The sequence below is a fragment of the Symphalangus syndactylus genome, chromosome 5 (assembly GCF_028878055.3).
Source record: "Symphalangus syndactylus isolate Jambi chromosome 5, NHGRI_mSymSyn1-v2.1_pri, whole genome shotgun sequence".
NCBI lineage: Eukaryota > Metazoa > Chordata > Mammalia > Primates > Hylobatidae > Symphalangus > Symphalangus syndactylus.
The window spans coordinates 30,640,256-30,655,259 of NC_072427.2; the positions used below are offsets into that span (position 1 = coordinate 30,640,256).

Below are 15,004 nucleotides of genomic sequence, written 5' to 3' on the forward strand. Positions count from 1 at the left end.
CTGGCTGAGGACGTGGCTCTGCCCCCACAGGCCTGGCTCTGTAGCAGTGAATGCCTCCCTTGTATTTGGGGGCCGTGCCCCAGGCCCCTCTCCCTGTGAAGTCCTCTGGGCTTTGTATCACAAAGTGAAGACCTCAGGGCACATGCTGGGGAACCTCTCATTGGCTGAGAACAGCCTCACCTCTGATGGTGAGTCCTATCCCCAGCTGCCCCTACCGCAGTGCCTTTTCACCTACCCAGGGGGACCACTGGGTGGACTTTCTAGAGGGATCCAACTCCTGCCCTGACCCCAAAGCACCTGGTGGTGCAGTGGGTGAGGAGGGTCCTCGCGCCTCTAGAACTCCCACCCATGGCTCTACAGGGGCCGACCTGATCACCCTGGCCTGGGAGACCATCAGCATCCACTTCACAGCCATGACGCCCTTCCTGCCGCAGCTCCTCGTACCAGGTTCTGTTTCCTTCGTCCTGCTGGAAAGGCAGATCCTCCAACAGGTGAGGTGGCATAGTGAGTGTCCTCACTATGCCTCCCTTGAAAGCAGGCCGCCCAGCATGGAGGCAGCACCCAGCCATGGCACTATGGGGGAAGGCAGTCATAGAGGGCACCACACCCTGGGGGAGAGGGTTCTCTGAAGGAGGAGGTGACTCTGTCCTAATGGGAACACAGCCAGGCTCTGTAAGCAGACACTCCTACCCAGGACGCCGTGTTTAAGGGTGGGCTCCCTCCCAGGTCCTGCCTCCCACCTCACCTGGTCCCCATCCCACACTGGGTCTCAGGAGAGACAGCCCCCAGGCCCGCCCCAACCTCCAGAGTTTCCCACAGGTCACACCTGTGGTGTCAGGATTCTACAAGGCAAGTCCCCAGGAGAGGCCCCTGCTCCTCTTCAGGTGGGTCGAGTCCCCCTCCCGTCCACCCAGCCTGCCTTGCTGCTCTCTTGGGGGCTGCCCTGGGGCAGAAGGAGGCAGGTCTGTGACCCAGAACCAGGATGTAGGGGTGTAGGTTTGGGGCTAGCTGGGAAAGGACTTTGCCCCAGGTAGCTGTAGCTTGGCTGTGTAAGCTAGCTCTGCCTAGGAGGTAGGGAGCCCCCAGGCCAGAGGGTGCGCATTTCGGGGGACTCTACCTGCTTCTAGAAATGTGCTGGCAAAGAGCTTGTGACCCCTGCACTCTCCCCTTGTGCTTCTCTAGCAATGCGGACCAGTGGGTGGGTGTTTATATCGAATACAAGTTCCAGACTCCCATCGCTACCCACCTCCAAGGCCTGGCTAATCACTTGGCCCAAAACATAACAGATCCCATCCCCAGAAATCCAGCATCGTGGCCAATGGTGAGTCGGGGCTGCAATCCCTGTGTGTTTCTGGGCCAGCAGCCTCTTTCCCTCTCTAAACCTTGGTGTTGCCCTTCTAGAGAATGGGCAGAATTTCCTTCAGACAATACTTGCTCATGTGTTGGGGCCACAGAGAGGAATGGGGCATAGAGCTTTAGCAAGGAGCTGGACAGAGGTGAGAAGCAGTCAAGATCAGAGGGATGAGAGGGTCCCGTCACCTCCCTGATTGCCCAGGACCTCACTGAGTCCTCACATGCATGACAAGATCTGTCCCACCAAGTCAGGGGCAAAAGCCCTCAGCTCTGCCCCAGTGCAGGGCCTGTAAGAAGCCCATATCTCCTCTTGGGGCCTCCTGATAGGATGACTTCTGCAAGCTCGTGCCATTCAAACAGGGAGAGCCGTTCCACACCCAAGTTAGGAGAGCGCTGGGCCAAATCCGTCCCCTCCGGCCGCACACAGCCCGGAGCTGCTCTCCGAGGACCCCTCAGCCACAGAAGGCGCTGGTCCTCCTACAGTGCTGCCCCATCCCCACCACCACAGCCTCCTGGGGGTACAGTCAGGGGTGCCCTCCTTCGGGGTCTGCCCTCACACCCACTCCTTCCTACACAGCTACTCTCCCCGCCAGCAGCCCCAGAGGCCAGATTGGTTTGGGGCTCCGCCTCCACAGGCCTGAACCACCATCTCTTCTGCTCCCCAGAAAGCCAGCTCCCAGCAGTCAGGCAGCGTTCCCTCTTCATTCCTCAACACAGAGGGCCCATCACAACCCTCTCAGCAGATGGTAGAGCTCCCCACACATCCTCTTAAAGAGGCTTCACCGTTGATGGCCGCCAGCCCCATGACCTCCTCCCAGGGAGTGAATTTTCTTACATGTCTCCCCCCAGAGCAGGGACAAAATGAAACATAAAAGCAGCAGCTGTTAAATTATCAGCGACATTTCCTACTAGGATCAACTCTCGGAGTGGGCGGTGTATTCCATTAGATGGATCAGTGCAGGGGTTAGCAAGCGTTTTCTGTAAAGGGCCACATGGGAACTCTTTAAGGCTCTGCAGGCTACTGGGTCTCTGTCACCACCGACTCAAACCCTCCCCTGTAGCAAGAAAGCAGCCCTAGGCAACATGTCAACAAATGAGCATGGCCACATTCCCAGAAACCTTTCTTTATGGACGTGGAAGTTTGCATCTCACATACTTCTAATGTGTCACAAGATACGATTCTACTTTCCATATTTTCAACCATTTAAACATGTAAAAGCCATTCTTAGCTCATGGGCCACACAAAAGCAGGCAGCAAGAAATGTGGTTTTTAGACCAGCAGTGGCTGACCCCTGGATGGAGCATTAGAGCTTGGGTGTGTGTCCCACTCCAGGGCTTCCAGGAGAGGGGATGCAGGCTGATGCCACCTCCACCCCCATTGCTCTAGGGGAGAAGCCAGAGCTGGTGCTGTATGAAGTTTGGCTGCAGATCCTGGGCCAGCCCTACACCAAGGCCTTGGAGGACAAAACCAGCCCTGAGTTCTGGGCACTTCAGGGGCAGCTGACGAGATGGGTGAAGTGGTGGGACGAAGTGGAGGGTCGGGAAAGAGGCCTCGGGAAGATGGGGGATGACTGGACAAGACTTTGGTAGAGCTGTGACCCTCTTCATCCTCTCCTGAGCCCCCAGCTGACCTTCATCCTCAGATCTCTGCAGAACTTTGACCAAGTGGTGGTGGAGGAATTCCGGTGGGTTCAGGGTGGCCCTGGGTGACCCAGGGATCAGACCTGGGTTCTGGGGTTGAGGGCAGGAGGCTGGAAGAGATGACCTCCCCTAGTCCCCCAAGCTGCCCAGGCCCCCTGAAGTCTGTGATGATCCTCCCACCAGGCCGGACCCACTGACCGCCAGAGTGGGTGCCACCTTCTTCAGGGCGGCGCCAGCCCAGGCTCTCGTGTGGGACTGTTTGCGCCAGGGTCTGCACACCCTGGGGGAGACAGAGGGCCTCTTGATAGAGATGGTCATCCCAGACCTTGGTCAGTACTTCCTTCCCTCTGCAGGCCCCCTCCCTCTGTCCCTCTGCCTCCTCCCTTGGGCTTGCTGCCTCCACATGCCCTGATCTGAAACCTGCCTCCCCTCCTCATGGAGCCCTCCAAGGTGCTCCTAGCCCCAGCTCTCTTGTCCCGCAGCACCTTCTGGGCCCAGATTCTGCCTTCTCAGAAGTCTGGGAGGCAGGGCCCCACCTGGCCATGGCCTTCTTGCTCTGCTCTAGGCACCCCCAGCCCCGAAGTCTCCAGCCCACTGGACGCCTCCATCCCCGGCTATGCCGTGGCTCTCCTCATCCGGGGCCTACTGCTCCTCACACTGGCCCTTGTCCTGGTGAGTGTCTGGCTGGGCCAGGGCTCCTTCCTGAGGGGCAGACTAAGCCTTTGACCTCTTGAGACTTTAAGCCAAGCTGAGGGGTGAGCAGGCCCCTTTACACCCCTGATTCCCTCACCCAAGCCCAGCATCTCCTCATCCTCCAGCTGGGGTTGCAGGGTTTGGGGCCAGGGGGCTGCGCCTGATCCCAGTGTCCCCACCCTTCTTGTCAAGGTGCTAAAGTGGAGGGCATGCCTCGGGGTGTTCAGCCTGGGTGTGTAGAAGCACACAGTGTGGTACAGAGGACCCTCTCCAGACAGGTAAGTGGAGGGCGGTTCTCCTTGACCCCACCCCAGGTGTTTGTTCTGGGTGGGGTCCACCACCGCCACCACCCACTACCCCGCCAAGGCCTTTTGCAAACATTCCCTGGGGGCTGTCATTGGCAGCGCCTGGGTGGTGCAGTCAGTGAGCCAGAAAAGCTCCCCACTACTGTGGGCAGTGGCCCAGGCAGTCAAGCAGCCTCCCCCAAGCAGGTCCCACCTACCCCTCGCCTGTTCCCAGCTGCCTCCCACCAACCCCAGAAATGATGCTGGGGGCTGACAGAGACTGAACTTAGGAGCACAGGAGGCCAGGAGACCTGGGACAGAGAACAGGAGGTGTGGGGAGGGAATCTTCCTTCCCCCACTTCCCACTGCATGAGGGCCAGACAGTGGCACCTCCAGGTCCTGGAAGGACATGTGTGGACCCAACTCAGTTGGCCCTTTGTCTCGTGGCCTTTCTTCTCCCTCCCCCGGGGCCAGGTGGATGTGGGAGGAGACGCAGCATCGTCCTGGGTGCACTCAGACTCATTCCTCACTCCTGGCCTTCACTCCCTTTCCTCTGCACACAGGTGACCCCTCACGCTGCTGTTCCCTCTGCTGAAACCCAAACTCCAAACCTCTCCTCTCCCCGCCTTCACCTTGCCCCATGGCTTCCACAGACAGTGCCTCAACCCTGAGGAATGAATCCGGAGTTCCAATGACACTGACTTTCCCCGGAACTCAGAGCCAGAGAGGGCCAGGGTCCAGCCCGAGGTCACACAGCCAGGGCTTCTTCCCTCCGAAGCCCCCAAGGACTGGACTTGCAGGGCTGGGACAGGTGGGGTGGGGGAAAGCAATGCCTTGTCAACCCACGCAGGGAGCCCCGCTGCCATCCCCAAGGTGCATAAAGTTGAGAAACACCCCTGCTCCCGCGTCCATGCTCACTCAGGGCCCTGCTCCAAGTGCTTGGCACTCACACCGGCCTCCCGCCCTCCATGCCACAGGTATCGGTCTCGTTTACGGAGGGGGAAATGGTGGCCAAGAGCCTCCCCCAGCACACACAGCTAGACCACACAGAGGACTTAGGCACAGCTCCGGGGTCCGCAGTCTCTGCTGCCCCTCCTGCCACTCGTGCTGCCAGGGACCACACTTTGGAGAGGGAGGAATGAGAGTGAGCTGGGTGCTCACACACAGGGCATGGGGTTGGGGCGGGGAGATAGGGAAGGGTCAGACAGGAGGAAAGGGCAAGGTGTGAGCCTGTACATACACATCACAGAGCCCACGGAGGTGGGCGCACTCAGGCCGGCTCTGGGCGTGGCCCAGCACGGCGGGCCTCAGACAGCAGAACACAGCAGCCCAGCAGCCCTCCCGTGGCGCTTTGCAGGGCACCTTCTTCCCCACAGAGCTGGATTAAGTTTCTCTCCCTGGGGCAGGAACTCAGCTGCAGAGGCAGCAGGAAGGGGACAGAAGCCCGCCCCAAAGAGGGCTGGGGCAGGGGCACCCTTACGCCCGCCTGGTCTGGCCCAGTAGGGCTGGAGGGACTGTCAGTCCTAAGAGAAACGCTGGCCCTTTGGGGGTATGGAAAAGTCAGGAAGCAATCCAAAGTTGGTATTTAAAATATTGATTTCTAGATACTTAGACAGTCATCTGGTGTGAGGAGCTGGGAGGGCCCCAGGGTAGAGTCCACAAGAGGAGGAAGACTGAAAAGGGGTCGGAGTGGGAATGGGGGCTGCTGAGGGCAAGGCCCACCCCCCTCCCTGAGCCCCCGAACCCAGCCACAGAACCAGTCAGCCTCAGGCCAGAGGGTGTGAGCAACGGGGGCCCTGGCTGCTCTACAGTGGATCAGAGCCACTGGGTGTGGGGGGTCTTCCAGGGCAGGTGTGGGGCCGCCAGGGCAAGGCAAGGCAGGCTCCCAGGGCAGAGACTGAGGCTGACCCCTGCAGCCCCCCTACTGCAGGGGGGAACACCGGGATAGGCAAGGGTCTTAATCTAGAAAGCCCCAGCAGCTCCTGTGCCCATTAGGACACCACTGAGGCTTGGCGGTGGTGGAACCCAGGAATGGTCTTTGAACCCATGACCTGGAAGGGGGAGCCAAGGATAGTCCTGGCCTGAAGCCTCCTCTACCTGCAGGCAGTGGGCAGGCCCAGTGAGGGGACCCCAGGAGCCCAGACCATGAGCTTAACCTGGTCAAAGACAGCAGCCAGCACCAAGACATCAAAGAGGGTGGGTAGAAAGATTATCACCTCGGGGTTGACTGCAGCCAGCACCAGGTTCCTCTGTACTTCTGGAACACACAGGCCTCTCCTTCCTATCCCTGAAGTGCCCCTGCCCCCACCCCAGCACCCCAAAAACCAGCCTAATGTATGCATTTGTCCTGGGTCAGCCCCACTCTCCAAGCAACTGCAATTTCTGACTAGAGAGCCAGGGCAGGGCAGGGTGTAGGAGGGGTCCCTGGAAGACGCCCCCGGCTCTGGGAGACCGTCACTCTGTCTTCAAGCTTTGGTCTCCTGGCCCTCTACAAGCCAGGCTGTTTCAGGCTTTGCATGAGGGCTTGCACACGGACAGAGTTCAAACACAGCCAGTGAACACAGCGGGCTTTAGGGAGGGGGCACATACCTGGGGGTGGGGGCTGGGTAATAGGGAAAGGGGGCCCTGAGGCTATCGTGGTCTGTCTTGTGGTGGCGCAATGGGACCTGCACCACGTGAGGAGAGAGGGTCCACCTGGAAGAGTGGACCAGCCAGATGGCCAACAAGCTGGATGGCCACTGCCAGAGACTGCAGGACAGCAGAGGGGGCTGGGAAGGGACAGAGGACAGCTGGGGGGCAGGGAATGTGGGTTCCTCCATACAGACACGTGCGTCTTCCCTAAGTGGGTCTTCCCCATGGGGGCAAGGGGGCATTCAAGACACACCTCCAGCCCACCTCAAATCATCTCAGGAGGCCACCACCAACTCACACAGGCCAGCTGAATTGTCACAGTGACCCCAGAACAGTACAGCCCTATCCTTCAGATGAATAAATGGAAAGAGCGATGCATATCACAGCCAGGAGCTGGGACTCAGACCCAGGTCCAGCTGCAGTGCTGCCTCGATGGCTCCACCTGCACCTCCTCCGGGACTCAGTTCCTGCTAACAAGTGAGCACTTGAGTATGGGTGAAATAGGTGCTATTATCCCCATCTGGCTGCTGGGGAAAGGGAAGCAAGGCACAGGTGACTTGCCCAAGGCCAAAGTGACAGGGTTGGTTCAACCCCATCTGTCTCAGCCAGCACATCCCCATGGCAGAGGCTTTACTGTGATCCAAACCTGGAAGGTGGAATCCTTCCAATGTCCCACCCAGGGCACAGAGCATGCAGCCCCATGTTTGGGGAGGTGACAGTGTGGGGAGGGAAACAATCTGGCTAGGCCAAGGCCTCATGGAGCCCAGGGTTCCCTAGGGCCAGGAGAGCTCTGGAGACCACCCAGACACCCATTGGAAACCTGGAATCTGCACCTGCAGGAGATTAGGAGTGGGGGGGGGGGGGGCAGGGTTCAGCCTCCAACGCACCTGCAGCAAGTTGAGACAGGCACAGGTGGGCGCCCTGCTTCCAACCAGCGTCACGTGGGCAGGAAGCAAATCTCCTGCCTGACCTTCCTCTCCTGCCTCCCACAAGCAGAGGGGAAGGGGCAGCCGCCCAACAGGCCATTGCCCAGATTGAAGCCGCTGAAGCCAGGTCCCAACAGGTGAGTGTGACCCCTGACTATCCCAGGCCCGGCCCAAGGCAGTCATGTCTCTGGTGAGGACCTTGTAGACAGATGTGATGTCCCCAAGTAGCTCTATAAACCTCTTATTGAGGATAATCAAGGAAACAGGCAAGACCATCACACTCAGCCAAGGACACGAGGGGTCCAGGGGCAGGCAAAAGTCAGTTTGGGCCTAGGCCTGGCCCCTGGAAGGATGGTGGATGAAGGGCCAGCCACGGTGAAGTGGAATGGGTGGCCACGGGTTGGGTCGTCAGGGCTGTCAACTCCTGCAGCCCCTGCGGAACGTCCGCCCAGGCCTAGCTCTGCACTCAGCCTTCTGCCTGGAGCCACAGGTGCCTGGACACCAGCCTCAAGTAGGGATGGTGGTAGGAAAGGCACTTGTGGCCACATGTGGGCACCTAAGCATGGGACAGAGGGGTATCATGCCCCAAAGAGACCACAGAGGCCAAGAATGTAAGCAGATGTGACACCATCAATAAACCCCCCTGTCCTGGGTCACATCAATTAAGTCAGAGCCTACCCTGACCCTGAAGCTGCAGCTCAGTCTGGTTGAGACTCACAAAGAGATGTTAGTCCTGGGCAGGGGGCCTGGCCCAGCCTGCAATGTCCAGCAAAGCTGTAGGCTGGACAAGAATCTCTGAAGCTTAGTCCAGGACAAGGACAGCTGTGTCTGGCAGGGAGTGGGGGCAATGCCCAGGGGGCAGGAGGCCTGAGGACCTTTAACTAGGTAGGGTGCCAGGTCAGGACGTGCAGAAGAGAAGATGCATGGCAGCATCCTGCCCGAGGCAAGGCTATAAACCTAGGGGCCACCTTGTCTAGCCTAAACCATGCTGCCACCCAGACGCCATCCTTCAAATGCAAGAGGCAGGGTTGGGAGAGCCCCCAGACCCCTCATCCCTCCCGCCCGAAGCTGGTTCCCATCCCTCACCAGAAGGAAAGTGAACTCTTCTATGGGGCACAGACTGCCAGGTTCTCTGTCACCTGGTGGAAGGGGCTGTGGGGCGGGCAGGGGGAGCTGCAGCTGGGTGAGAAAGAACTCAGGTCCCACTCTGTTCCTTCCTGTCAGGTGACCTTGGGCAAGCTGCTTTCTTTGCCTGGGGCCAAGGGGAGTCACAGGGGAGGGGCCAGGTTAAGAGGGCTCCACCCTGGAGCCCAGAGCTACCCACAGAGAAAACCCCCCATCCTTCCGATTCTGCTCCCAGCTCACGCTGCTGGGATAACATCCTCCCCATCAGAGAGGCCATGGGAGGCAGAGGCTGACCCCTGCTCCTTCGGGCTCCTCAGCGGGTTTGGGTCCACCTTCATCATGATCAGGGAGGGGGTCCCATCATGATCAGGGAGGGGGTCCCTGGGATCACAAAGGTGAGGGGCAGCTTCTCGGGCTCTAGGTGCTCCAAGGTAGACCCTGCAGGGCACCAGAGCTAGAAGGGCATTGGGGAAGATCTTGAACCAGGCCAGGACCTGACCTCTGCCTGGCCATGGTGACTCTGAGCCAGGTAACCCTACGTTAGTCTCAGTCTGTCACTGTGTTTCACGGGGGATGTCAGCATTGCCTTTGGAGTCAAAACTGGTAAGCCAGGGTAACCAGAGTTCCCAGTAGGGACCAAGACCAAAGGATGCAGGGGTCGGGCCTGTCCCAGAAGGTCAGGCCGGACAAGGGGCTGTGTCAAGCTGGGGCAGCCGAGGGCCTGCCCTTCAGGTTACAGGCATGTGGGTCCTGGTCTAGACCCTCATATGCCATCCAGAGACCCAACCCTAGGGACAATTCCTCCCAGGCTGGTAGCAGAGAGTCAATCCTTGTACTCACCTTCCCAAAAGCTGTGAAATAAGGGGGCCTGCCAGTGGGGAAAGACTCTTCAGGAAAAGGTTCTCAGGGTCAGGGAAGGTTTGAGCTGGGCCTTAGGGCAGCCAGAGAGGTAGGTGAAAGGCCCCCTCACAAAGCCTGCCAGAGAATGCAGGAGGAACACAGGTGTAGTGATGAGAATGTTCTGGAAGACAGCAAGCAGCCTCCCACTCACTGATGGGGCCGAGTGAGCTCAGGTCCACACACCAGGAGAAGCTGGTATCCACACACTGGTGCACTTTGTTTCTTGTTTTAGAGACAGGGTCTTGCTCTGTTGCCCAGGTTGGAGTGCGGTGGCACAATCATAGCTCACTGCAGCCTGGACCTCCTAGGTTCATGCGATCTTCCCACCTCAGCCTCCTGAGTAGCTGGTGAGGGAAGAGAGAGACCCTCTCATATTGTTTTATACTCAGTACCTGTTTTAAGAAAAAAACAAGGAACTGAAATCAAAGACAGGCAGCCCAGCACCAGGCCCAAAACCAGGCCTGGGCCTGCCTGGCCTAAACCTAGTAGTTAAAAATCAACTCATGATTTAGAACCCGATGTTACCCATAGATTTCAGGCATTGTATGGAAGAACATTGTGAAACTCCCTGCTCTGTTCTGTTTCACTCTGACCACCGGTGCATGCAGCCCCTGTCACGTACCCCTTGCTTGCTCAAATCAATCACGACCCTTTCACGTGAAATCTTTAGTGTTAAGAGCCCTTAAAAAGGACAGAAATTGTGCACTCAGCTCGGATTTTAAGGCAGTAGCTTGCCCATGCTCCCAGCTGAATAAAGCCCTTCCTTCTACAACTCGGTGCTAGGAAGTTTTGTCTGCGGCTTGTCCTGCTACACTGGGACTACAGGCACACGCCACCATGCCTAATTTTATTTTTTGTAGAGACAGGGTCTGGCTATGTTGCCTAGGCTGGTGTCAAGTGATCTTTCCACCTCAGCCTCCCCAAAACACTGGGATTACAGGGACAATCCAGCACTCCAGGTCATGCTGGTGCATTTTGGCTGCCATGGTGCACAGGAGGTATGAGCTGGGGGGCAGAATCTGCTCCTGGACCTCTACCCAGGCCTGCACCCAGACCTACCCCTGGGCTACAGGGAGCAGGTGTGGAGAGAACGCAGTGAGCAGAGCGGGCTAGCCAGTGATGGAGACCCAGGCTGGGACTAGGAGAGATAGGGCTCCAACCCTCGGCCTAGTGGCCCTGCCCAACCCCTTGGGGCCAAGATGACTTCCTGGGAGCCAGGCATGGAGGCCAGCAGGCACCTGAACTGAGGACAGACGATTCTGATGACAGGGAGGCCTCTGACATAGTTTGGATACTTGTCCCATCCACATCTTGTATTGAAATGTGATCCCCAATGCTGGAGGTGGGGCCTATAGTGTGAGGTGTTTGGGTCATGGTGGGAGATCCCTCACGAATGGCTTAGTGCCCTCCCCATGGTAATGAGTGAGTTTTCTAATTTCTTTTTTTCTCTTTCTTTCCTTCTTTTTTTTTTTTTTTTTTTTTTTTGAGACAGAGTCTCACTCACAGCCCGGGCTGGAGTGCAGTGGCGTGATCTTGGCTCACTGCAACCTCCACCTCCTGGGTTCGAGTGATTCAATGAGTGAGTTTTCTATTAGTTCACAGGAGAGCTTGATGCCTCCTCTCTCTTGCTTCCTCTCTCACCATGCGACATGCCTGCTCCCTCTTTGCCTCCCGCCAGGAGTAAAAGCTTCCAGAGGCTTCACCAGAAGCCTAGCAGATGCTTGTACAGCCTGCAGAACTGTGAGGCAAATAAAATTCTTTTATAAATTACCCAGTCTCAGGGCCAGGAGCAGTGCTCACGCCTGTAATCTCAGTACTTTGGGAGGCCAAGGCGAGTGAATTACTTGAGGTCAGGAGTTCAAGACTAGGCTGGCCAACCTGGTAAAACCCTGTCTCTACTAAAAATACAAAATTAGCCAGGCGTGGTGGTGCATGCCTATAATCCCAGCTACTTGGGGGGCTGAGGCATGAGAATTGCTTGAACCCGGGAGGTGGAGGTTGCAGTGAGCCGATATCGCACCATTGCACTGTAGCCTGGGCTACAAGAGCGAAACTCTATCTCAAAACCCTGTCTCTACTAAAAATACAAAAAATTAGCCAGGCATGGTGGTCCATGCCTGTAATCCCAGCTACTCGGCAGGATGAGGCAGGAGAATAGCCTGAACCCAGAGGTTGCAGTGACCTGAGATCGTACCACTGCACTCCAGCCTGGGCGAGAGAGCTAGAGTTCGTCTCATAAATAAATAAATAACCCAGTCTCAGGTATTCCTCTAGAGCAACACAAAAAGGGCTAATACAGCCTCCACGCTTGGTGTCCAGTGGACCTGGTGGTCCACTAGACACTCAGTGGTCTTGACTCTGCCATTAACAGCCAGACTGTGACAGAGTTGTTCCCCTGCTCTGCCTCAGTTTGTCCTCTCTCAGCTGAGCAGAGCAGGGATAACTGCTTCTCATGTGGGCCACAGGAAAAAACAAAGCCCTGAGTCCCACAGGAAGGTAGATGGGCTATGTCCAAGGGAAGACAGACCTGGGGCAGTATTTTATGTCCCCGGGGTGGCAGAGGGACATGGAGAAGATGCCTCCTTTGTGGGCAAGGGAGAAGGGAAGATAAGCAGAGAGGCACCAGGCACCTGCCTCACCCCCACCTCCCCCACCCCACACCAGGCCCATTCCCACTTAGCCCCCAACTCAGGCTGCACCGTTCTCCTTACTGTCAGCGTGACTTCCCAGCCAAGCTGATGGAAGCTAACAGCTTGGATTCATTAGGGACAGCATGTAGTGTAGGTGATGTGCAGGATGGAAGTTGAGGGGGGAGATGGGAGCCGTGGTGTCAGGTCTGGGGCTTCCAACATGGTACCTGCCCTGGCTGTGGGCAGACCATGCTGGTCCACCCTGCCAGATGTGGCCTCTAATTCTAAGGTCTCCGTGTTCCAGGCCAGGGCTGGAGCCAGACTCCCCTTGGGGACAGGGGACATGGTCCACACAGACATCACTTGTGCTTTGGGCAAAGCCAGCGGGACAAATGAATGGGAGAGGCCCTGCTGGAGGGTAAAACTGGGCCTGGACTACTCAGACCTGCCTCTGTGACAGGACGGTCCCATCCTTCCAGTAGACTCCTGAGCTGGAAGCCCACCCAGCCAGGGAGTGGGGAAGGGGTGGCCTGCAGTCTCCCTTGAGTCTGTAGCCCCTCCCACCCAAGGGAGCTCCATAAAAAAGATGCAGAGGCCGGGCACGGTGGCTCACGCCTGTAATCCCAGCACTTTGGGAGGCCGAGGCAGGCGGATCACGAGGTCAAGAGATCGAGACCATCCTGGCTAACACAGTGAAGCCCAGTCTCTACTAAAAATACAAAACCAAAATTAGCCGGGCATGGTGGCAGGAACCTGTAGTCCCAGCTACTCAGGAGGCCGAGGCGGAGCTTGCAGTGAGCTGAGATCGCGCCACTGCACTCCAGCCTGGGCGACGCAGAAACACCAGGTGCTTCTTCCAGCTGCCGGCTTCTTCCTGGCGTGGCCTCCAGGACCCTGGATGAGTCAAGGTGGGGCTGCCAGCAGCTGGGGGCAGGGGGAAAGCTGGGCAGATGTGGGAAAGCTGGGAAAGTGATGGGCCCTCAGGGCTGAGCCCCTTCTGCCCAGGGGGCCTTGGTGACATGCCTGCTGCTGAGCTCAGCCCAAGGAGTCAGGGCCTGGTGCCAAGTAGCCTCTCTGCTTGCGAAGACAGTCCTGGGATCGTTACCCCTCTGCCCGGGGCTCAAGTATCCGGGCTGTGGAAGGGCAAGCAGTCAGAAAGAAAGGGGCCATGGGTGTGGGTCCCCCAGCAGTCAGGGGCCTTGGTGGACAGGGCCCCCTATGAGTGGTGTGAGGGGGAAGGGAGACTGAGCTGTACTCCCCACCCCGCCGAAATCTGTGATGCCAAGCTCCAGAAGGGGACCCTGGGGGGAGACCAGCATGACAGGAACCGCTGCAGATGCCTTTGGGCACCTACTCTGCAGGGCTGGGCCAGCTGGAGGTTTAGGGGCCACATCAGAGGGGTGGGCTGGAAGCCACAAAGAATGAGGCTTCCTGCTGGGGTTGCAAGGAAAGCAAGTCTGGTGTGCAGAGGGGCACCCACTGAGCTGGCAGAGGTCTCCCCACCAGTCCCAGGAATGCTGGAAAATAGGCTGCCAGGGGATTAGGGCCAGAAGTGCCCAAGAGGCCAGGGGAGAGGTCTAAGCTAACTCCAAATGGGATAGCATTCACAGGTTTAGAAGAAAGCTCCAAGCTGGCAACACCCAGAAGGGGCTGGGCTACCAAGGGCTGGGGGCTGGGGATGCCCATTGGCCTCTGGGGAAGCACTGGGCAGATCTGGTGGGGACCAGTCCTTTAGTAGCTAGGGACTCTTGTGGCCTGCTGGGCTTAGAGATGCCAGGGTGGCAGCATGGCAGGGTGGGGCTGGGGAAGACCTGGCCTCAGGAAGCTGGGGTCCTGGTATGTCCACAGGGCCAGGAAGTGGCAAGCTGAAGGGTGGCAGCAAAGGCTGGACAGGGATGCCCCAGATCTAGCCCAAGGGAGGTACCAAGCCTTGTGGAAAGGCAGGCGGGCTCCCCAGGTCTGTTGGAGAACCCAGGCCTCCTTGAGTAGGGGCTGTCTCCAGGGTCTCTTGCCTACTTAAGGCAGCTGGGAGCCCAGGTTTCACTGAGGAGTCGTCAAGGCCTCAGCAGGAGGCAGAGAAGCCCTAGCTTTCTGTGTAGTAGGGCCCAAACTGAAGCCCCAGCCCCTCTTGAGGGTGTGGTGGGATTGGGTCTAAGAGGTTTACAGGGTTTGAGGAGGTGCAGCCACCAAGCTTGGGACCCCAAGTTCCAAATTATACATAGGAGAGGAGCTGGGGGATAGAAGAAGGGCCTGCCTGGTCCCATCCTCCAGACCTGAGGAGGAAAAGGGTCTGCAGATGACTTATCGGAGGCTCTTGGAGAAGCAAGGGATCCCCTGCCAAACCCAGTAATCATAGAAGAGGCCCCTTGAGGTCCTTCCAAGGGGCTCAGCACCCCTTCCTAGGACCCTGGGTTCCAATTGTCCCAAGAAATCACAGGGACCCGGAAGCTGGGCCCCTCTTGGACAAAGGCAGGGTGTGGGAGGAACAGTGGCCAGGCAGGCTGAGGCTAGGGGCTGTGGCAGGAGGGGTGGAGGGCTCATCGACACAGGCACCTCTGAGTGGGCCATAGCTAGAACATCCAGAGTTGGAGTCCCCATGGAGGCAGCAGTGTCCTCAAGAAGGCCCCCAGCTTCCCACCACCCTGGAAAAGGGGTCCATGTGCAGCAGGAAAGAGAGACAGGAGGGGCTCGGCAGCACTCCCCCATTCCCATCTCCGGGGCAGACAGGGCTCCGAAAGAGCTGCACTGGGCGCTCCCCACTGAGGGGGTATCTGGAGGTGGGGTCTTGGGGAGCTGCCCATGGAGAGAGCACAGCATAGAG

General features: G+C 58.1%; 1 protein-coding gene and 1 long non-coding RNA gene across 2 annotated transcripts; both read left to right on the forward strand.

The window, feature by feature from the left end:
* The first annotated feature begins 35 nt into the window (after positions 1–35).
* LOC129481752 (taste receptor cell protein 1-like) lies at positions 36–3,126 on the forward strand. The gene is made up of 5 exons (XM_055276910.2): positions 36–188; positions 361–491; positions 820–884; positions 1,183–1,321; positions 2,741–3,126. The coding sequence occupies exons 1-5, from the start codon at positions 143–145 to the stop codon at positions 2,855–2,857; spliced, it is 498 nt and encodes a 165-aa protein (XP_055132885.2). The 5' UTR covers positions 36–142; the 3' UTR covers positions 2,858–3,126.
* Positions 3,127–3,634: 508 nt separating this feature from the next.
* On the forward strand, positions 3,635–4,717 carry LOC129481753 (uncharacterized). Its single transcript, XR_008657498.2, has 3 exons — positions 3,635–3,666; positions 3,880–3,965; positions 4,535–4,717. It is a non-coding gene; the product is annotated as an uncharacterized lncRNA (long non-coding RNA).
* Positions 4,718–15,004: the final 10,287 nt, after the last annotated feature.

Coding starts and splice junctions, on each gene's coding strand:
- LOC129481752 (XM_055276910.2), top strand. CDS start 143: ATGCTGGGGAACCTCTCATTGGCTGAGAACAGCCTCACCTCTGATG. Junction 492..819: donor AAAGGCAGATCCTCCAACAG/GTGAGGTGGCAT, acceptor AGTTTCCCACAG/GTCACACCTGTGGTGTCAGG. Junction 1,322..2,740: donor ATCCAGCATCGTGGCCAATG/GTGAGTCGGGGC, acceptor CCATTGCTCTAG/GGGAGAAGCCAGAGCTGGTG.